Source organism: Thalassophryne amazonica, chromosome 17 (genome assembly GCF_902500255.1).
Source record: "Thalassophryne amazonica chromosome 17, fThaAma1.1, whole genome shotgun sequence".
NCBI lineage: Eukaryota > Metazoa > Chordata > Actinopteri > Batrachoidiformes > Batrachoididae > Thalassophryne > Thalassophryne amazonica.
In genome coordinates, this window is record NC_047119.1 from 39,700,971 (window position 1) to 39,722,950 (window position 21,980).

General features: G+C 45.1%; 1 protein-coding gene across 3 annotated transcripts in view; it reads right to left on the reverse strand.

Annotated features, from left to right (window-relative positions):
• Positions 1 to 807: 807 nt before the first annotated feature.
• wdr91 (WD repeat domain 91) overlaps positions 808 to 21,980 on the reverse strand; it is a 32,447-nt gene continuing 11,274 nt past the window's right edge. For 2 of the 3 annotated variants that reach the window (XM_034192441.1, XM_034192440.1), the window contains 13 exons: positions 15,966 to 16,075; positions 15,604 to 15,778; positions 15,015 to 15,158; positions 14,473 to 14,672; positions 14,273 to 14,327; positions 14,103 to 14,198; positions 9,956 to 10,050; positions 8,720 to 8,873; positions 4,230 to 4,338; positions 3,214 to 3,326; positions 3,025 to 3,132; positions 1,255 to 1,344; positions 808 to 1,159 (listed from right to left, as the gene is read on the reverse strand). In XM_034192441.1, the coding sequence (XP_034048332.1) occupies positions 995 to 1,159; positions 1,255 to 1,344; positions 3,025 to 3,132; positions 3,214 to 3,326; positions 4,230 to 4,338; positions 8,720 to 8,873; positions 9,956 to 10,050; positions 14,103 to 14,198; positions 14,273 to 14,327; positions 14,473 to 14,672; positions 15,015 to 15,158; positions 15,604 to 15,778; positions 15,966 to 16,075 (1,614 nt within the window). In that variant the 3' untranslated portion in view covers positions 808 to 994. Of the gene's footprint in view, positions 1,160 to 1,254; positions 1,345 to 3,024; positions 3,133 to 3,213; positions 3,327 to 4,033; positions 4,339 to 8,719; positions 8,874 to 9,955; positions 10,051 to 14,102; positions 14,199 to 14,272; positions 14,328 to 14,472; positions 14,673 to 15,014; positions 15,159 to 15,603; positions 15,779 to 15,965; positions 16,076 to 21,980 lie in introns of those variants that run through there. The other variant, XM_034192442.1, reaches the window with a different exon arrangement.

Consider the following 21,980-nt stretch of genomic DNA (forward strand, 5'->3'; position numbering starts at 1 on the left):
AGGTAAGTGCAAGAGAGTGAAGGCAGGAAAACAGTGGAGTGATGAAAGTAACAGACACGTGAGCAAGTGCAAGAGCGGGAGTGAGTGAAAATACAAAGCAGACAAACAGTGAGACAAAAACACAATGGCTGATGCAGTGATATGGAGTGGGAACATATTTGGGCTGGCATGAAAGAAACGTAGAACAATGAACAGAGCTAAAACAGAATCATATAAACCATACCTGACAGAACTAAGATGGCAGTAAACAAAGAAATCAATTATCTTAACTATAACCTGAGTGAGATAGATCAAAATATAAAAGTGAATGCAATAAACAATGGTGAGATGACAGTATAAACTAAGACTGAATAATGAACAGAATGACAGCCAGTGACTATACGATATAAATAAAAGGACTTAACAGATAAACAATAAATGGAACATAATCAGAGATAAATAATGACCAATACCTGTGACAACAGCAAAATGCCAAAAGTGATAAACCGAACTGTAGACCAAAGCATAAATGAACAGAAACAAACTAGGACTGAAGTGACTAAGTGAACATGAATGACAAATACCGGGATAACAGAAACAAAACTAATGATAACCTGACATGAACATGAAGCAAGATCAGACATAACCTAAGCGGGACTATACATGACTAAAAGACAAAAGGCTCAGAACATGAAAGAGGAAACAACAAAGTCCAGAATCAGAACAGCTGGCCCAAACGGGCCAGATCATGACAGGGTTAGATTAAAGATGGATTGGGTTGTGGTTAATCACAGAAGAAAATCAAAGCAAGATAAAGACAAAGTGAAGTTCTCTTTTACACTCCGGAGAAAACATTTTATTTTTATATTATGATGCAACATTGGAACATTTTATAAACATTTGATTTGGGTGTATGTTAAAACATCTGAACATCTGCCAGTTTGCTGCCATTCTGTCTAATGGAACTCAACTAATAGAACTCTGGAAGAGTGGATCTGGATTGATGAGTGTGGACTCAAGACTTCTGAGCGAGGAGCGTGCTCACTTTGATTTTTCCGTCCATTGAGGCGCTCAAACACGTGCCACAGTCCATCGCCGAGCACCAATCAACTGTCACCACTGGCGCTTTGTGCCCACCCAGCGACAGCACGCTCTCCAGTGCGGGCTCCCCATTGGTCAGCTAGAAGGAGGCAGGAAGTGACACAATACTCAGATTGTTTCAGTAACATCAGCCATCTAAAAACGGTGTGAAGAAAGCGTGAATGCGACGCCAACCCTGTACACAAGTCCTCCGGAGCTGGAACAGGTCAGAACGTGCTGTCCTTCAGAGTCAAAGGCGAAGAGTCGACCACGAGGAACCTGAACCTGAAGTACAGTTCATCAAAAAAAAAAACAAACAAAAAAAAAACATTAGATGCTTTATTTCAATAAATTGAAGTCAAGCCAGCCCAAAGAATAACCCGAAGAAACAGAATTATTTAGCATTTTTTAAAGAAATTAAGCTCTGAGCTGCTTTGTGGCATAGGTGTGTGACTACAGAAGCAAAGCTTAGATTCTTTGAAACAAATCAACAACCATAAAATATGAGCTCAAAACAAACAAACAAAAAAATAACATGATCCAAATCAAATCAAATAATACTGGATGATGTGAGTAAAACACGTCTACGACCTCTCCAATCACAGCCACTGAGGCCTTTTTTGGACACAAAGCAGTGTCAGTCTTTATATTAGTGACTGATTTCAGTGATGAACAAATACCAGTACGTCTGAAGAAAAGTGCTGATTACAGAGATTGCTTTTATTTTGAATTAGATATGTTTATTTAATTTAGATTATTCATGTTTATCCAGTTGTCCTTTATCATAAGGTCATTTTGTCCAAAAGTCAGGTCTGGGAGCACATGTTGCATCCACAACACCACAGATAAGCCCCTGGGTCCTGGGTGGAAACCACTCAGGCAAACAACCGGTCCATCCCTGTAACCATCTACGTATCTGCTACAGCCAAATGAAACGTGGGCGTGTCCTCAGTCTTCTCCAGCCAATGGGGTTCTCAACACTCAGGAATCTATGTGCTGGAGTGTGACAAAATGGTGCAATCTGAGGTGAGAGTGTATTCAGGGAACGCAAGAATTCACTTGCAAATGACGATAACTGGCTCATAAGATGATTTTGATTACAGAGGCCACTGTTACTGGAACTGTGCACAGTACTGCGGCTGGCTCAGAGTACAATATGGTGAGGAACCAGGGGTTGTCTGTGTCCACACAGGTGCTGACCACGCTGGGCTTCCTGGCAATGGGAGCATTCCAGCAGGAGCTGGCCAATTGGTCAGGAGTGTGCCAGTCAACCTTGCGCTGAGCCATGGCAGCTGTGTGGAATGCAAACATCTGAATGTCATCCAGGTACATCACATTCCAACATTAAAGCTCAATTTACAGCGAGAGACGGTTTCCCTAATGCAATCAGAGCTATTGACTGCACACATATTGCGATAAAGACGCCATCACATGATGAATTTGTTTTTGTTAATAGGAAACATTTTCATTCCGTCAATGTTCAAATCATATGTGATGCGCAAATGCATTGGGTTGGGTTGGGAACAGGCTAGAAGCTGGCACGATGCGCGATGGGTGGCTGCTTTATTCATTTAATTGTCCCAAATGAAAACCATCATGGGCACATTTAGGCATGTGTGCATTCATGTTTTGCTGATTATGGGAAGCACTAGTTTTGTTTAGGAAAGTGCTTTATAATAATAATAATTTATCATCATCATTCATTTATTACTATTATTATTCTCATTATTTCACTGTTGTTATCAATATTTGTTTTTCCTTTCAATTTAAAGATCAGTTTTTTATTTGTCAAATGCCAATTTTAATTTATTTATGGCATGAAACAATAAAAACATGGAAACAGGGCATCTGGATTTTTTTTATAGGCATTGTATTTACATGTGTATAGTTTTAGTATTCTTCACATATGAATGTGGTTAAAGTTCCTGGCAGTAAAGCTGCTGTTTCCATGGTAACTGTGCCCACCTGCTTGTATCCGCTGTATCCCGAGAGGACAAAGGGTCCGGTGGCATCTTGAGGTAAAAGTTGGTCGGACTGTTTGACCCCACAGCGATGGATGTTCCACTGAATGAACTGATGACACACACAGTCACACTCTGAATTATTCACATTTATGGCACCGGCTGTGGTTAAAATGTGGCTCCGCCTACCAACCTTTCTGTCCTCTCCGATGCTGAAGACGGTGTTTTCATCGTAGCTGAAGTCCACACTGTAAACCTCGCCATCGTGAGCCCTCCAGCTCATCACGCTCTCGTAACGCTGCATATCTGCAAAGACAATAAACTGCTGAGGTCACATGGAGAAAGTCAAAGGTCAAAGTGTAACTGGACTGAGATCGTACGCAGAATGTCAAAGGTCAAAGAGTAACTGGACTGAGGTTGTACAGAAAAAGTCAAAGTGTAACTGGACTGAGGTTGTATGGAAAAAGTCAAAGTGTAACTGGACTGAGGTTGTATGGAAAAAGTCAAAGGACAAAGTGTAACTGGACTGAGGTTGTACAGAAAAAGTCAAAGTGTAACTGGACTGAGGTTGTATGGAAAAAGTCAAAGGACAAAGTGTAACTGGACTGAGGTTGTACAGAAAAAGTCAAAGTGTAACTGGACTGAGGTTGTATGGAAAAAGTCAAAGGACAAAGTGTAACTGGACTGAGGTTGTACAGAAAAAGTCAAAGTGTAACTGGACTGAGGTTGTACAGAAAAAGTCAAAGTGTAACTGGACTGAGGTTGTACGGAAAAAGTCAAAGGACAAAGTATAACTGGACTGTACCAACAGCTTTCCGGCCATATGTCACCTGTTCACACGACAATGTCGCCATGTGAGGTGTTCAGCTGCAGGAGCAAATTAAGGATAAATGACTTGCTCAAGAGCACCTTAATAAAAACCTGAACTCAGTTCTTCCACATTTCCCGACTGTGTGTGGGATTGAACCTACAAGCCTCCGGTCATTACATACATTTTGTTACACTGAGAGCACGCCTGCATGTGCTTTTTTGGTGTTATTTGGTTCTCAGTGGTTTAAGGAGAGGTGGTGAAGTTGACGCTAATGTGAAGAACTGGTTCAGTGTGAAGCAAACGTTTGATATGTTTCAAACTTTTGAGATAAAAAGTGATTAGAAAAGCTGGATCACCAAATGCTCCATCAAAGAGTTTAAAATGTGATGAAAACAAACCAAAGAGTCTGATGACTCCATCAGCGGCGCCGGTCACGAGCAGGTTTCCATTGTGGTTGAAGGCGGTGCAGTTAATGGCCACTGGTTCTGGTTCTAAAGAGAACTGGATCTAAGACACAAAAAACACAGTGCTATTGGGTTAAGACGGTTTTCTGCTCAATGCTTTTCTATTTTTGCAGATAACTCAGTGACTCAGAGTGAGAGTGAAACCACAGAACCACAGGACAGAATGGACCCAAAAGAACCAAGTCAGCAGGTCAAAGGTTTGTCACCAGACTGACAACACAAATAATATGACATCATCAGTCACTAGCTGGGTTTCATGTACTGTGGAGAAGTAGGTGGGACTTATATTTCAGTTTTACAGAAGTCTTTTTATTTTGTGGGTCGGTGTTAAAACATTCAGTGATTTGGTTGTTCCAGTTTGCTTACAGTTTACCAGACTGCAAATTAGCTCCTCCACCAATCAGGGAACTTCCACCATCATGGTCAGTGAACCAGGAACCTGGGTCACCCTACTAGAGAGGGAGCTGCCATCTTGTCCGCGAATATAGATGGGGCTCTGCAGGGAGGGTATCACTTGGAGTATACAGCAGGTCGCAGAATATGGGATGAGTGTGGGTGTGGGATCCACTAGTTTAGCGGGGAATTTAGTGCGGACAATCCAAGGTGCTGAAAGTGGTTTTTTTGGAGGGAGATTTATCAGATTGAGGCTGTGGCCTGCTCCTGTAGACTTGTTCATAGAATTTACAGGGAGATATGTTTTTCAAATTTAGTACCTATTACTACATAGAATGACACTGGAGTCGAGGATGACCTGCTGGTTGTTCCTGCTGTATTAAATATTTCATGTCTGATGCCTGCGATCCGTGTGGACTGTGTCAGGCCTAAACCTATTTTTAGGTATCTTAGAAATGTAATTTTGGAACCACCCATAAACCCAAATAGTCCAATTGTCAACTCTGCCCAAGGTCCTTAGTTTGGGTCTTATAAATGTTAGATCATTGTCTTCAAAATCTATGCTGATCAATGATTTAACTGTGGATCACCATTTGGATATGATTGGTTTGTGTGAAACCTGGCTTAAACATACAGTTGTTCTTCCCCTGAATGAAGTGTTCCCACCGGCATACACATTTAGTCATGTTTCCCGTGGTATGAAGCAGGGCGGGGGTGTTGCTTTTATTTATAAGTCTAGGTTTACGTTAGTAACTGTTGGGGGTTACAGGTATGGATCGTTTGAGCATCTGATTCTCCGCTCTGCCCATGATGTTACATATTAAGGCAGAAGCATGGACATCAGTCGTGTTATTTTGTCATTGTTTATAGGCCCCCTGGCCCATATTCTGAATTCCTGGATGAATTTGGTGAGTTTGTTTCTAGCTTGTCAACTAATGCTGATAATATTTTGATTATGGGTGATTTTAACATTCATATGAATCGGCCCTCTGATCCCCTCTGTAAATCATTTATGGAGATTGTAGATGCATTGGGATTTCAGCAGTGTATTCAGGGCTCAACACATATTAGTGGTAATACCCTGGATTTGGTTTTGGTATGAGGTGTTGCTGTCATGAATGTTGGTATACTGCCCCTTGCATCGGTGGTCTCTGACCATTCACTTATTAAGTTTACATTTACATTACCGCGTTTAGTGGAGCAACAACCTGGCCTATTACTGTGGCGATGCATTAAACCTTCAACTAGGACTAAACTTGAAACCAGATTGCCTGGTCTTTTAGCTTTAACTTTGCAGAATGCTCAATCAGTGGACAGTCTGGTGGATGGTTTGAATTCGGTACTCAAAACTACACTTGATGAGATTGCGCCTCCTTTATTAAGGCCTTACCTTCCCAAAGTGCAGTCGCCTTGGTTTAATGGTTACTTGCGGGACTTCAGGCAGAAGGCTAGAGGTCTGGAACGGAAGTGGCGTAGCTATAAATTAGTGGTGTTCCACTCTGCATGGCATGATGCAGTTGCAGAGTATAAGCATGCACTATGGACTACAAAGCAGGCTTACTATTCAGATTTGATCAATAAAAATAAGCACAACTCAAAATTTTTGTTTGATACTGTAGCATTTCTTATCCATGGTCAGTCACCTGTTAGTCCTTCTCTGTTTATAGCTCAAGACTTCTTGGAGTACTTTAAGAAGAAAATAGAAGACATTAGATTGAGCATATTTAAACATGCTTTGGCTCAATCTCTGCACCCTGCTGTGGACGTGGGTGTTAATAATGAGGTGACACCTAGATTTACAGAATTTGATACTATTTCACTAGACGCGCTAGCAAAGCTCATGATGTCTACAAAAAGCACAACCTGCCTATTTGATCCTATGCCAACAAAATTGTTTAAGGACCTGTGGCCCGTTCTTGGGCCTACTGTGTTGGAAACTGTTAATCTTTCATTAATCTCTGGTTCTGTTCCTGGGTGTTTTAAATCTGCAGTGATTAAACCATTGCTTAAGAAATCTGGTCTTGACCCTGGTGTATTGAATAATTACAGTCCGATATCAAATCTGTCTTTCTGTTCTAAAATTCTGGAAAAAGTGGTCTCACAGCAGCTTGTAGATCATCTTACTGAGAATGATCTTTCTGAGCCACTTCAGTCTGCTTTCAGAAAACATCACTCCACAGAGACAGCGCTTACCAGAGTGGTGAATGATTTTCTGTGTGCAATGGATTCGGACACCACAATGGTTTTAGTGGTCTTGGATCTTAGTGCTGCGTTTGATACTGTGGATCATCGTGTTTTACTTGATAGGCTGGAAAATTACTTTGGAATTACTGGAAGTGTTCTTGCTTGGCTGACGTCATACTTGTCCAGTTGTTCTTATTGTGTTGTGTATAATAACACTACTTCTGGTCTTTGTAAAATGAAATTTGGGGTTCCACAGGAGTCTGTGTTAGGCCCCTTGCTTTTCTCACTTTATATAGTGCCCCTTGGGCATATTCTGCGGCATTACGGGATTGCCTTATGCTGATGATACTCAATTGTACATGCCGGTAACTGCTGGTAATCTTGCCCATATAAAAGCCTTGGAAGATTGCCTTATATCTGTGAGAAGTTGGTTGTGTAGTAATTTCCTACTCTTGAATTCTGATAAGACTGAAATGATGGTTCTTGGTCCAGCCAGACATCGGCATCATTTTGACCAGTTGGCGCTTAATTTTGGTTTGTGTGTTGTGCATCATACGGACAAAGTGAGAAATCTTGGAGTACTTTTCGATCCTACATTGTCTTTTGGTCCCTACATTAGAGACATTATGAGGGCTGCCTTCTTTCATCTGCGAAATGTGGTGAGGATTCGTCCCATCCTGTCTATGGCTGATGCTGAGACTTTGATACATGCGTTTATTTCTTCCAGACTGGATTATTGTAATGTTTTATTTTCTGGCCTGCCACAGTCTAGCATTCGAGGACTTCAGCTGGTACAGAATGCTGCTGCCAGACTTTTGACACAAAGTAGAAGGTTTGACCACATTACTCCCATTCTGGCATACCTTCATTGGCTACCGGTTTCTGCCAGATCGGATTTTAAAGTTTTATTGTTGGTTTATAAAATTGTTCATGGACTGGCACCTTCTTACCTGGCGGACTTGGTTAAGCCCTACGTACCTGCGAGGCCCTTGCGTTCACAGGGCGCAGGGCTTCTGTGTGTTCCGAGGATGAACAAGACGTCTGTGGGGTATAGAGCCTCCTCCTACCATGGTCCGACTCTTTGGAACAATGTACCTGCTGTTATTCGGCAGTCTGACACGGTGGAGAGTTTTAAATCAAGACTGAAGACCCACTTTTTTAGACTGTCTTATCATTAATTTAATTTGTTTGTGTTTGCTTTGTAATTTCCTTTTATTCTTCTGTGTTTTATCTTTTTATTGTGCTTTTCTTGCTTTTAATTTTGATTTTAGATTAATTTGTGTTGTTGTGAATTGTGTGAAGCACCTTGGGGCGACTTTGTCGTGAGTTGGCGCTATATAAATTAATAAATTGAAACTGAAATTGCAAAGAAGGTTCCAGTGACCGCAGGGAGAGATCTTGGTACTGCTTTGAGTCAGACTGTACTGCAAGGTGTATTTGAGATGTACAAATACCCCTAGAAAACCATAGATTGTGACATTTGGTTCTTCTTCTTTTACCACTGGATGAGGGTAAGGGACTCTCAGACACTTCAACAGTAATATCTCGGCTCCTGCAGGTTATCAGCACTAAATCCTACTGTCATCGTGACTGGTTTAGGTTAACCTATTAGCTCAGTCAGTAGCCACTACCTCAACAATAAATTAACATTTAGATGGGGGTATTTGTACTATCTTGTTTTAGGACTGTATTTTAGGAACAGGATTTGACCAATGTAGATTATGTGACATTTTGGACACTTTTGACTTCGGCTCTCAATAACATGAGTTTATAATCTGATGCATCACATTTCTGTGAAGTCAAAATTAATTCTTTGTGTACCTTCTTTCAGTGAAATTAAATCTCACCTGCTGTTTGACTGTCTTTGTGTCCCAAAGCAGCAGCTGTCCAGAAGCTGGAACCGGAAGTCGAGGAACAGAATCAGCACTTCCAGAATGACTGAGCGCTGCCGCAGAACACACAAAGGATGAACCGCTCGGACTGCAGGCCAAAGACAAGATCCTGAAACAAAAAAACACACAAACAAAAAACCCTCAATTTATTCAAAGACAAGATCCTGACACAGACAAAAAGAACTCAGTTTATCAAAAGACAAAATTCTGACACATAAAAAACTCAATTTATTCAAAGGCAAGATCCCAAAACAGACAAAAATGACTCAGATCCAGAAAGACAAGATCCTGACAAACACACAAAAACAATTTATTCAAAGACAACCCTTACCAAAAAATAGTACTGATAAGTATATAAAAAGTAAACTCGAAGTATACTTGAAACATACTTGCATATACTACTTTTTGGTAAGGGAAGGTCCCGACACAGATAAAAATAACTCAGTTTATCCAAAGACAAGATTCTGACACAAAAAACTCAATTTATTCAAAGAAAAGATCCTGACAGACAAAAATAACTCAGTTTATCAAAAGACAAGATCCTGACAGTTAAAAACCCACCTTAATTTACCCAAAGACAGGATCCTCACAAAGACTTAAAAAACAAACAAAAAACCAACTTAATTTATCCAAAGACAAGATCCTGACTCACACAAAATACTTAATCACACCCTGACATCAGTGCGTGTGTGTGTGTGTGTGTGTGTGTGTGTGTGTGTGTGTGTGTGTGTGTGTGTGTGTGTGTGTGTGAGAGAGAGAGAGAGAGAGAGAGAAAACAAGGGATCAATGTAGTGGTTTGAGCTTCTGATTCAGATGGAAAAGCGTGAGATAAATGCAGTCCATTGATCATTTACCAATTTATTAAAAGATCCTGGCTCAGAGAAACTGAAAATTTAATCTCAACTTTATTCAACTTCTTTTAGTTTAATTTGTATAAAGAAGCTTGAATTTATTTTTTGTTCTATGACATACAAGAATGACAACGTAAAAGCTGTACATGTACAGGTAGGTGGAGTTACCTGCTGGGCATTGCTGACTGTCGCTCCTCCTCCAGTACTGGATAATTTATAGTTTATTTTAATCCATAAATACTTCATATATATGTCTGTGTATGAATAGTAGAATGGTTGTGTTGCTAATACCATGTTATTGGCTGTGTACATAAACCGTTAAACCTGACTGGAGCTTTACCGTGGATAGGTTTCATTGATGTTCATCTCATATAAGTTCTTCTTGGCATCTGTATCATAAAGTCGCACTGTGCCAACACCACTCCCAAGCAACAACTGGAAACAAATAAATACAGATACACGTTGGCTCAACAGTTCAATTCCTGTAGATTAGATTAGATAGAACTTTCTTGATCCCTTAGTCCCTGTAAGCCCATCATATAATAATGATCCATTAACTGTCAAAATTTTCTCAGCTAAAACCTGAGAGTCTGCAGTGGGGACTTCAGTGGATCTAGAGGGGCATGCCTAGATAGCTAAGAGAGGAAATGTCAAGGCACATGATTGTCCAGGTGGATGGGTCTTTGAGAAGAAAGAAGAAACAAAGTTAACAGCATTCATAGCATCTCTGCCAGTTTGCCCCAACTGACACACACACACACACAAAGGCTCATTTTCATGTGGATAAAGCACAAAAGAAATACTGTATCATCTAGGATGCATGTCATTTGGGCTCAGGTCCTCAGGATGTGGCTCATCAGGATGCAGCTTATTGTGAGTGTGCTGGTCATTAGAACGCGGCTCATTAGGACACATGTCACCGGAACATGTGTCATCACGTATCAGGACGCAGGTCATCAGGGCGCATGTTAGCGCAATGCTGGCTATCAGGATGCGTGGCGTCAGGGCACATGTCACTGGAACACATGTCACTGGAACACATGTCACTGGAACGTGTGTCATTGGGATACGGGTCAGGATGCAGGTTATCGGGTTGCAGCTCACTGGGACACGACTCTCTGGTATGTAAATCATCAGGAAACAGGTTATTGAGACATCACGTGTGTCACTGCGATGCAAGTCATTCGAATGAGACTCATTAGGACGTTGGTCGCCAGGACACAGTTTGTCAGGATTCAGGTTGAAGAGCACTGTGAGGAGACAAGCTGACTGTCAGCTCCATAATGACCTAACGGATTGTGTTGACAGACACCAGGGCTGGACTGGTTATCTGGCATACCGGGCAAATCCCGCCGGGCCCTCACATACTTTGGGCCCCCTCAGGTCTGTCAGTAAAAAATATATGTATATAATTATAGTTTTTATTGATTGCGACGGTAAAAAATGACACATAGTGGCCCATTGGATGCTTCTCCTGAGGCACACTGGGCTAGTCCAATGAAATTCCTTGGTTCTCGAAGGCCCGCCCCTCCCTACAGGCCCCCACCTGACCCAAGTCATCACTCAAAGTTTTGGCTATTCGGTCCGAGCTCGAGTGGAAAACGGAGAGTTGTGCGCAAAATGGAGAAGCAAAAGAGTGGAGCTGAGAAGCGAAAGGAAAAAAGAAAACAAATTAAAAGACGACGCAAGCTCGACCTCGGGTTCGGGTAGTGGGGCCGCCGGTCCATCATTTCAAACTAGCCCGGGACCGGCGTCGAGAGCACAGGTGGTGGAGAGTGAAGAGGAGGAGGAGATGGTTGTCAGAGCTGGGGAACAAGAGGAGCAGAGTGAACAGGAGGAGGAGGAGACGGAGACGGAGAGAGACGTGACCCAGCAGGTAGAGATTGAGGTTAGAATTCAACTCAACACTTGCTAGTAGCTAGCCAATGCAGTGTAGCTATTCACCGCTTCGGCGTTTCGTTTCCCATTTATTGCCTGAAACTAAGACTAAGTCGTCATCCTGACTCAGATCAGTCACAAACATGTACCCATTTGATTTATTTTCATACACTTTGACTTCTCTTGTATTGTTGCGCCAGCATATAGAACTCTTCCATTTGTCTTGAGCTGTCACAAGGACGACCTGTGCTGTGTGTCTAAAGTAATTGCTAGTGCGTGTTAGTTATGGCATCCCCCCCTTTCACTTTCTCAAATCCAACTAATATCTTATTTCTACTCTACTACTTGTCGTGTGTTGTGAAACTATGATTTTATACAAAACGTATTTTTGTAATCTTTTCCTTCTGTAATGGCATGCCATGTCATTATTAAGACATCTCGTATTAAGTATTAGCTGCCTCGTGGCGTGGTAGATGGATAGGTAAGAAGCCGACTAGCTGTGCTACTGTTTAGCAATCGCTGGTAGCCGTTCCAAGGTGGAGTAGCTACTGCCAGCCTGGTGAGAAGGGGCAGAAGGACATGTGTGATACACTGTGGAATTGGCATAAAATATTTTTGGTTGTTATTAACATTACATTCAGTAAGCTCACTGACAGTATCTCTCGACTGGAGAAATTGTAAGTTGAAAGTATGAAAATGTTTAACCTAGGAAATTATTACTAAGGGATTAATTTTATTCAGTAAGACTTAGAACATACAATAGCGGCCCAGATGGAGTTGTGCACAACACAGCCCTTTTCTTACTGTATATTAACAGAAATCATATTTACCTCATGGCCTATGCAGCACAATTTCCCTACTGTTTCCATGTTATTCATATGACCATCTATATTTAAGGACATAATACATTAGGGAATTAGGAGTTGGAGCACCTGTGTGTGTGTGTGTGTGTGTGTGTGTGTGTGTGTGTGTGTGTGTGTGTGTGTGTGTGTGTGTGTGTGTGTGTGTGTGTGTGTGTGTGTGTGTGTGTGTGTGTGTGTGTGTGTGTGTGAGTGATGCCTTAGCTTTGGTGTCAAATAATGCTCTGACTAGATTTGATGTCCAACTTACAGTGTTGTGTGTGTTAGTGAAATATTGCTTTGCTTAACCCTCGTAAGGTGTTTGGGTCTGTGGGACCCGTTTTCAGTTTTTGCTTAAGGAAAATGGTATATATATATATATATATATATATATATATATATATATATATATATATATATATATATATACCATTCCTGATTCTCTCCCTCAGCCCCAACCAGTCCCAGCAGAAGACTGCCCCTCCCTGAGCCTGGTTCTGCTGGAGGTTTCTTCCTGTTAAAAGGGAGTTTTTCCTTCCCACTGTAGCCAAGTGCTTGCTCACAGGGGGTCGTTTTGACCGTTGGGGTTTTACATAATTATTGTATGGCCTTGCCTTACAATATAAAGCGCCTTGGGGCAACTGTTTGTTGTGATTTGGCGCTATATAAAAAAAATGATTGATTGATTGATTGATATATATATATATATATATATATATATATATATATATATATATATATATATATATATATATATATATATATATATATATATTTTTTTTTTTTTTTTCTTTTCACATTGAGATTCACTGGCCAGGGCTCATATCAGGGCTCATAATCAGGAAAAAAAAAGTTAGTGACCTTATCCTCCTCTCTCTCTATCTCTCACCCTCAAAAACATACATACAAAAATGATCAAAAAGTGCCCGGGCCCTTTTCAGATACTAGTCCAGCCCTGCCAGACACCGTATGTGTGCAGGAAACAGATGTGCAAGGTGACAGGTCTTGAAGTGGACTGATGGCAGGACAGTTTAGCATAATGACAGCCTGGATGGCAGAGTTTAACTCTACAGATGGGCAGGAACCAGCTTGGAAGCCTGCAGACTCAGCGATTAGCAAGACAAACAAAGTGCAGCACATTAAGGACACAGCCTGCTGACTTCACTATCAGAACATCTCCAGCTCAGACTTGACAGAAACCAACTGCCTGTGGTCCAGACGGGCTTTGTCTAAATTCTGACATGGGCAGAAGACCCAGAATTCAGGGAATATTTGACTGGAACAGAGGAAACAGTGAAACATGATGGAGGCTCTGCAGGTATTGGAATTTGTGTTGCGCTCAGTGCTCAGAGGTTGGTGGTCCAATAGCATTATAATCCCAGACAACCCCAAACATAAAGTCCATAAACCCAAAGTCATAAAGAAGCTGAAGACACGAAGAGGATCAGATCTCAAAATTACCCGAGCAAAAGGCCCTGAGACGAAATCCACACAGAAAGTCAGGGGACACGTTAACATGTTGCTTTGGCTTTTAACATGGTGTCAAAGGTTCTGTTAATGACATTAATATTGGGACGATGGTTCTGAGGATTAGAAATACATTATTATTCTTGTTATCAATATTACACATGGACATAACCACACCCAGCTGATAGAAACACATTCAAACAATCACTTTCATGGATACACCCCTCCAAACAAACAACAAACAGACAGACAGACAGACAGACAGACAGAGTGTCTGAGTGCTTTTTTCAGCTGGTTTCATACCAGCCTGTCGGGTTTGGCAGCCCACTCCAGAGAAAGCAGAGGAGACTTGGACATGATGGTAGCTTTGGTCTGCATCAACGGGTTAAATGACCACACCTGGGAAAAGGAAACCATGTATCACTTAGACCGATGACAACAATGTGTCATGTGAGCAAACACTGCGGTATCACCTTGACAACGCCATCCACATCTAAACTCGCAACTCTGCGACCTGAACAGTCCACTCTGAAAACCAGAGCAAAAACATTACAATCAACAGCAGGGAAACACACACACACACACACACACACACACACACACACACACACACACACACACACACACACACACACACACACACACACACACACACACACACACACACCCACACCTGCAGTGCATGATGGAGGAGTGATGCTCTCCATATTCCTCCTGGCTGAGCTTGATGAAGGGCTGCTCCATGGAGACACCTCCTCCTTCTGTAGACCCTCCACAGCTCCTGTTGGTCAATGAAGAGGCAGAGTCAACAGCATCAGGGGAGGCCTCAACGGGAAGCTCCGCCTCCTCCATCTCCCCCTTCTTCTCTGGCGTCTGATCATATAAAAGACAAACATGATGAGAACTCTTCAATAAACCACATGGTACACAACCGTTAACAGCAGCAGATTTTAATGAGGACCTGAAAAAAATTAAGATTTTTGATCATTTCCTTTTTATAAACCTAACAATAAAACATAAAGTCAGTGATAATTGGACAAACTAGACCAGATGCAAAAACTAAAAGAAATATTTTGGTTTAATTTTGAACATCCTGTAAAAAAAATGTGTTGAAGATTTTTTTAATATACTAATAATAATATATGTACATTTGATGTGATATAATAAACACGAGCACATGATGGTGGAATCTTATAATGATCTATATTTTTGTACCTGTGGAGGTGGTTTGGAGAAAAGCTCCTTCCTCTCCTTCTCATAGTCTTGGATTCTCTTGGTTCTGGAATGTGTGGTCTGGTTTGTGGGCTGGTTCTGGACATTTACAGGTTCTTTCACTGGAGCCTCTTTGGACTTTGCGTTCTGGAAAGAATCAATCCATTTTTCAAACACTGTCAGACTCACCAACCAAGCAACAGATTCGAACAAACCAGAAACACGGAAAACTGCTTCTTACAGTGTTTACCACACATTAAGTTATTTACACCAGCGGCATTAACCGGCACAATATCAACATTAAATGACACAATATTAATATTAACATTACCACAACAATATCATGCATAATGTGAATGCAGCCTCAGTGTTTTATTATTCAAACCCACTTAAAGCTTTTGATCATAAGCTGTGTGTGAAGCTTTTAAAATCCACCTCTACCTTCATGTCCAGCATTGTGGTTTCTGCTGTTCACAGCACTTAGTGGTCACTGGAGGTACTGCACCATCTTATTGACTGACTGGTTTGTAGCTTGAGTTCTTCTCCGGTAGTTCTGAGTTCTGATCTACTGCTATAAACAGGACAGCCTCACCTGATTGGTCGATGGCTCCTTTCTACCCAGTGCTCCCTGGCTGGGCGAAGACCCCCCCGTGGCACCGTGGGCCATTTTCCCCGGAGTCCGCCGTCCCTGTGGCAGGAATGTAGAGAAGAAATTTCTGGAAGGGGTGGTGGCGGCACTAACGGCCCGCTGGCTGGACACCAGGTCTCTGAGGTCACAGAAGGACAGAGTGAGGAAATATAAAAGTGGTAGGAAAAGGAAAGACCATCAAGACCCAAAGGTTTAAATCATTTAAAACTTCAGAACACTGCCTCGTTCATGAAATGGAGCTGAACATTGACAGGTTTCTGTAAGACTGAAGCTTTAAAGTGGTTCATCATGTGTTGGTGTCTCACAGTTCAGTGTCGCCCAGTCGGTCCATGTTCTGGACATAAACTGGCAGCTTGTGGTGGACCACCTGATCTCCCTGAGACTGGTCCTTGGTCTCCCCCTGCAGGGCAAACAGCTGGATGCCACATGAAACCAAAAGAACAGAGAAGAAACAGATAAGTCAGATCATCCTGACATCATCAACCCAGAACCAGAACAATAAGATGAAATCCCTCAGTGGAACAGCTCCCCCACCCCAGGTCCCCGCCAAAACTCAAACCTGTTTTTCTTTTTGTTTTTTAGGTGTAAGGAAGTGATGTCATACTTCAAACTATTCATCCCAACTTTCTGAATCTGCTTCTAATCCTGTAAGTCAGACAGACATTCCAGCAGACCACAAAGAGCCTGCAAGACTGAGGTGGAGTCAGACAGAGCAGTGAGGAGGAGTCAGACAGAGCAGTGAGGAGGAGACAGAGCAGTGAGGCGGCATCAGACAGAGCAGTGAGGCGGAGTCAGACAGAGCAGTGAGGAGGAGACAGACAGAGCAGTGAGGAGGAGTCAGACAGAGCAGTGAGGAGGAGACAGACAGAGCAGTGAGGCGGAGTCAGACAGAGCAGTGAGGAGGAGACAGACAGAGCAGTGAGGAGGAGACAGAGCAGTGAGGAGGAGACAGAGCAGTTAGGCGGAGTCAGACAGCGCAGTGAGGAGGAGACAGACAGAGCAGTGAGGAGGAGACAGTGCAGTGAGGAGGAGTCAGACAGAGCAGTGAGGCGGAGTCAGACAGAGCAGTGAGGAGGAGACAGAGCAGTGAGGCGGAGTCAGACAGAGCAGTGAGGAGGAGTCAGAGCAGTGAGGAGGAGACAGAGCAGTGAGGCGGAGTCAGACAGCAGTGAGGAGGAGACAGACAGAGCAGTGAGGAGGAGACAGAGCAGTGAGGAGGAGACAGACAGAGCAGTGAGGCGGAGTCAGACAGAGCAGTGAGGCGGAGTCAGACAGAGCAGTGAGGCAGAGTCAGAGCAGTGAGGCGGAGTCAGACAGAGCAGTGAGGAGGAGACAGAGCAGTGAGGCGGAGTCAGACAGAGCAGTGAGGAGGAGACAGACAGAGCAGTGAGGAGGAGTCAGACAGAGCAGTGAGGCGGAGTCAGACAGAGCAGTGAGGAGGAGACAGACAGAGCAGTGAGGAGGAGACAGACAGAGCAGTGAGGAGGAGACAGACAGAGCAGTTAGGCGGAGTCAGACAGAGCAGTGAGGAGGAGACAGAGCAGGGAGGCGGAGTCAGACAGAGCAGTGAGGAGGAGACAGAGCAGTGAGGCGGAGTCAGACAGAGCAGTGAGGAGGAGTCAGACAGAGCAGTGAGGCGGAGTCAGACAGAGCAGTGAGGAGGAGTCAGACAGAGCAGTGAGGAGGAGTCAGACAGAGCAGTGAGGTGGAGTCAGACAGAGCAGTGAGGCGGAGTCAGACAGAGCAGTGATGAGGAGACAGAGCAGTGAAGCGGCGTCAGACAGAGCAGTGAGGCGGAGTCAGACAGAGCAGTGAGGAGGAGACAGACAGAGCAGTGAGGCGGAGTCAGACAGAGCAGTGAGGAGGAGACAGAGCAGTGAGGCGGAGTCAGACAGAGCAGTGAGGAGGAGTCAGACAGAGCAGTGAGGAGGAGACAGACAGAGCAGTGAGGAGGAGTCAGACAGAGCAGTGAGGCGGAGTCAGACAGAGCAGTGAGGAGGAGACAGACAGAGCAGTGAGGCGGAGTCAGACAGAGCAGTGAGGCGGAGACAGACAGAGCAGTGAGGAGGAGACAGACAGAGCAGTTAGGCGGAGTCAGACAGAGCAGTGAGGCGGAGTCAGACAGCAGTGAGGAGGAGACAGAGAGAGCAGTGAGGAGGAGACAGAGCAGTGAGGCGGAGTCAGACAGAGCAGTGAGGAGGAGACAGACAGAGCAGTGAGGAGGAGACAGACAGAGCAGTGAGGAGGAGACAGAGCAGTGAGGCGGAGTCAGACAGTGCAGTGAGAAGGAGACAGAGCAGTGAGGCGGAGTCAGACAGAGCAGTGAGGCAGAGTCAGACAGAGCAGTGAGGCGGAGTCAGACAGAGCAGTGAGGAGGAGACAGACAGAGCAGTGAGGAGGAGACAGAGCAGTGAGGAGGAGACAGAGCAGTGAGGCGGAGTCAGACAGAGCAGTGAGGAGGAGACAGACAGAGCAGTGAGGAGGAGTCAGACAGAGCAGTGAGGCGGAGTCAGACAGAGCAGTGAGGCGGAGTCAGACAGAGCAGTGAGGAGGAGACAGACAGAGCAGTAAGGCGGCGTCAGACAGAGCAGTGAGGCGGAGTCAGACAGAGCAGTGAGGAGGAGACAGACAGAGAAGTGAGGAGGAGACAGACAGAGCAGTTAGGCGGAGTCAGACAGAGCAGGGAGGCGGAGTCAGACAGAGCAGTGAGGAGGAGACAGAGCAGTGAGGCGGAGTCAGACAGAGCAGTGAGGAGGAGACAGACAGAGCAGTGAGGAGGAGTCAGACAGAGCAGTGAGGCGGAGTCAGACAGAGCAGTGAGGCGGAGTCAGACAGAGCAGTGAGGAGGAGACAGACAGAGCAGTGAGGCGGCGTCAGACAGAGCAGTGAGGCGGAGACAGACAGAGCAGTGAGGAGGAGACAGACAGAGCAGTGAGGAGGAGACAAAGCAGGGAGGCGGAGTCAGACAGAGCAGTGAGGAGGAGACAGAGCAGTGAGGCGGAGTCAGACAGAGCAGTGAGGGGGAGTCAGACAGAGCAGTGAGGCGGAGTCAGACAGAGCAGTGAGGAGGAGTCAGACAGAGCAGTGAGGAGGAGTCAGACAGAGCAGTGAGGTGGAGTCAGACAGAGCAGTGAGGCGGAGTCAGACAGAGCAGTGAGAAGGAGACAGAGCAGTGAGGCGGCGTCAGACAGAGCAGTGAGGCGGCGTCAGACAGAGCAGTGAGGCGGAGTCAGACAGAGCAGTGAGGAGGAGACAGACAGAGCAGTGAGGCGGAGTCAGACAGAGCAGTGAGGCGGAGTCAGACACAGCAGTGAGGAGGAGACAGAGCAGTGAGGCGGAGTCAGACAGGGCAGAGAGGAGGAGTCAGACACAGCAGTGAGGCGGAGACAGAGCAGTGAGGTGGAGTCAGACAGAGCAGTGAGGAGGAGACAGAGCAGTGAGGAGGAGTCAGACAGCAGTGAGGAGGAGACAGACAGAGCAGTGAGGAGGAGACAGACAGAGCAGTGAGGAGGAGACAGAGCAGTGAGGCGGAGTCAGACAGAGCAGTGAGGAGGCGTCAGACACAACAGTGAGGAGGAGACAGAGCAGTGAGGCAGAGTCAGACAGAGCAGTGAGGCGGAGTCAGACAGAGCAGTGAGGAGGAGACAGACAGAGCAGTGAGGAGAAGACAGAGCAGTGAGGCGGAGTCAGACAGAGCAGTGAGGAGGAGACAGAGCAGTGAGGCGGAGTCAGACAGAGCAGTGAGGAGGAGACAGACAGAGCAGTGAGGAGGAGACAGACAGAGCAGTGAGGAGGAGACAGAGCAGTGAGGCGGAGTCAGACAGAGCAGTGAGGAGGAGTCAGACACAGCAGTGAGGAGGAGACAGAGCAGTGAGGCGGAGTCAGACAGAGCAGTGAGGCGGAGACAGACAGAGCAGTGAGGAGGAGACAGACAGAGCAGTGAGGAGGAGACAGACAGAGCAGTGAGGAGGAGACCGAGCAGTGAGGCGGAGTCAGACAGAGCAGTGAGGAGGAGACAGAGCAGTGAGGCGGAGTCAGACAGAGCAGTGAGGCGGAGACAGAGCAGTGAGGCGGAGTCAGACAGAGCAGTGAGGCGGAGACAGAGCAGTGAGGCGGCGTCAGACAGAGCAGTGAGGCGGAGTCAGACAGAGCAGTGAGGAGGAGACAGAGCAGTGAGGCGGAGTCAGACAGAGCAGTGAGGCGGAGTCAGACACAGCAGTGAGGAGGAGACAGAGCAGTGAGGCGGAGTCAGACAGAGCAGTGAGGAGGAGTCAGACAGAGCAGTGAGGAGGAGACAGAGCAGTGAGGCGGCGTCAGACAGAGCAGTGAGGCGGAGTCAGACAGAGCAGTGAGGCGGAGTCAGACAGAGCAGTGAGGCGGAGACAGAGCAGTGAGGCGGAGACAGAGCAGTGAGGCGGCGTCAGACAGAGCAGTGAGGCGGAGTCAGACAGAGTAGTGAGGAGGAGACAGAGCAGTGAGGCGGAGTCAGACAGAGCAGTTAGGCGGAGTCAGACAGAGCAGTGAGGAGGAGACAGACAGGGCAGAGAGGAGGAGTCAGACACAGCAGTGAGGAGGAGACAGAGCAGTGAGGTGGAGTCAGACAGAGCAGTGAGGAGACAGAGCAGTGAGGCGGAGTCAGACAGCAGTGAGGAGGAGACAGAGCAGTGAGGCGGAGTCAGACAGAGCAGTGAGGAGGAGTCAGACACAGCAGTGAGGAGGAGACAGAGCAGTGAGGCGGAGTCAGACAGAGCAGTGAGGAGGAGACAGACAGAGCAGTGAGGCGGAGTCAGACAGAGCAGTGAGGTGGAGTCAGACAGAGCAGTGAGGCGGAGACAGACAGAGCAGTAAGGAGGAGACAGACAGAGCAGTGAGGAGGAGACAGAGCAGTGAGACGGAGTCAGACAGAGCAGTGAGGAGGAGACAGAGCAGTAAGGCGGAGTCAGACAGAGCAGTGAGGCGGAGTCAGACAGAGCAGTGAGGAGGAGTCAGACAGAGCAGTGAGGAGGAGTCAGACAGAGCAGTGAGGCGGAGTCAGACAGAGCAGTGAGGCGGAGTCAGACAGAGCAGTGAGGAGGAGACAGACAGAGCAGTGAGGAGGAGACAGAGCAGTGAGGCGGCGTCAGACAGAGCAGTGAGGCGGAGTCAGACAGAGCAGTGAGGAGGAGACAGAGCAGTGAGGCAGAGTCAGACAGAGCAGTAAGGAGGAGACAGAGCAGTGAGGTGGAGTCAGACAGAGCAGTGAGGAGGAGTCAGACAGAGCAGTGAGGAGGGGACAGAGCAGTGAGGCGGAGTCAGACAGAGCAGTGAGGCGGAGACAGAGCAGTGAGGCGGAATCAGACAGAGCAGTGAGGCGGAGTCAGACAGAGCAGTGAGGAGACAGAGCAGTGAGGAGGAGTCAGACAGAGCAGTGAGGCGGAGTCAGACAGAGCAGTGAGGCGGAGACCATGGAAATATAGACCTGGAATGGACGTGCGCACCTCAGTCTATTAGCGTCGCTAAACACAGGGCGGCGCCATTGCTAAGGGTGGAGATGTGCAGATCATCAATAATAAACTGACCGCTTTTTTGCACTAGCGTCGCTATTTCTTAACAGATTTTAATAAATGTAGGCTTGTTTTAAAACCCTTTGAAAGCTCTTTCCAATGAACTTATGCATGTGTGGATGAAAAACAAACTTATGTAAAATGCAGAAATTTGGGGAAATTATGACAAACTGTGCTGCTTTTCTCACTCTATTGTTGATATTTGTTAACAGATTTTAATAAAGGTAGGCTTGTTTTAAAGCCCTTTAATTGCTCTTTCCAATGAAGCCATACATGCCTGGGTAGAAATTTTTTTTATGTAAAGTGTGGAAATTTGGTGAAAACTATGCCATTCTGTTCATTTACTGTGATTTTTTTATGTATTAAAATATAAATCTGAAGTATGCCTTGCCATTGTGGTCATTTACCTTGCTGCTTTTTCCACTGTAATATTACTGCTAGTCTTTTAAAGACAACAACATATATATGATTTTTACTAACATTTTATTACAAGTCGATATAAAGCCATTCAGAATTTATGACTTTTGACCCTCAGTCAGGGTAAAAGTACCACCACACATATATATATATTTAAACATTTTTGTTTCCATATTTGTATGCATGTGAAGGCAGCTTAATGAAAAGAACTTATGGCGTTGAGTCATAGTCTCAGTATATCGATATTAAATTGCGACATAACGACTTTAAAATAAACATTTGTTTTAAATAATTACTCTACATTAAGGCTATTATACAGTTCATTTTAGTACTGAGTACTGACTTTCAATTACACTGCAT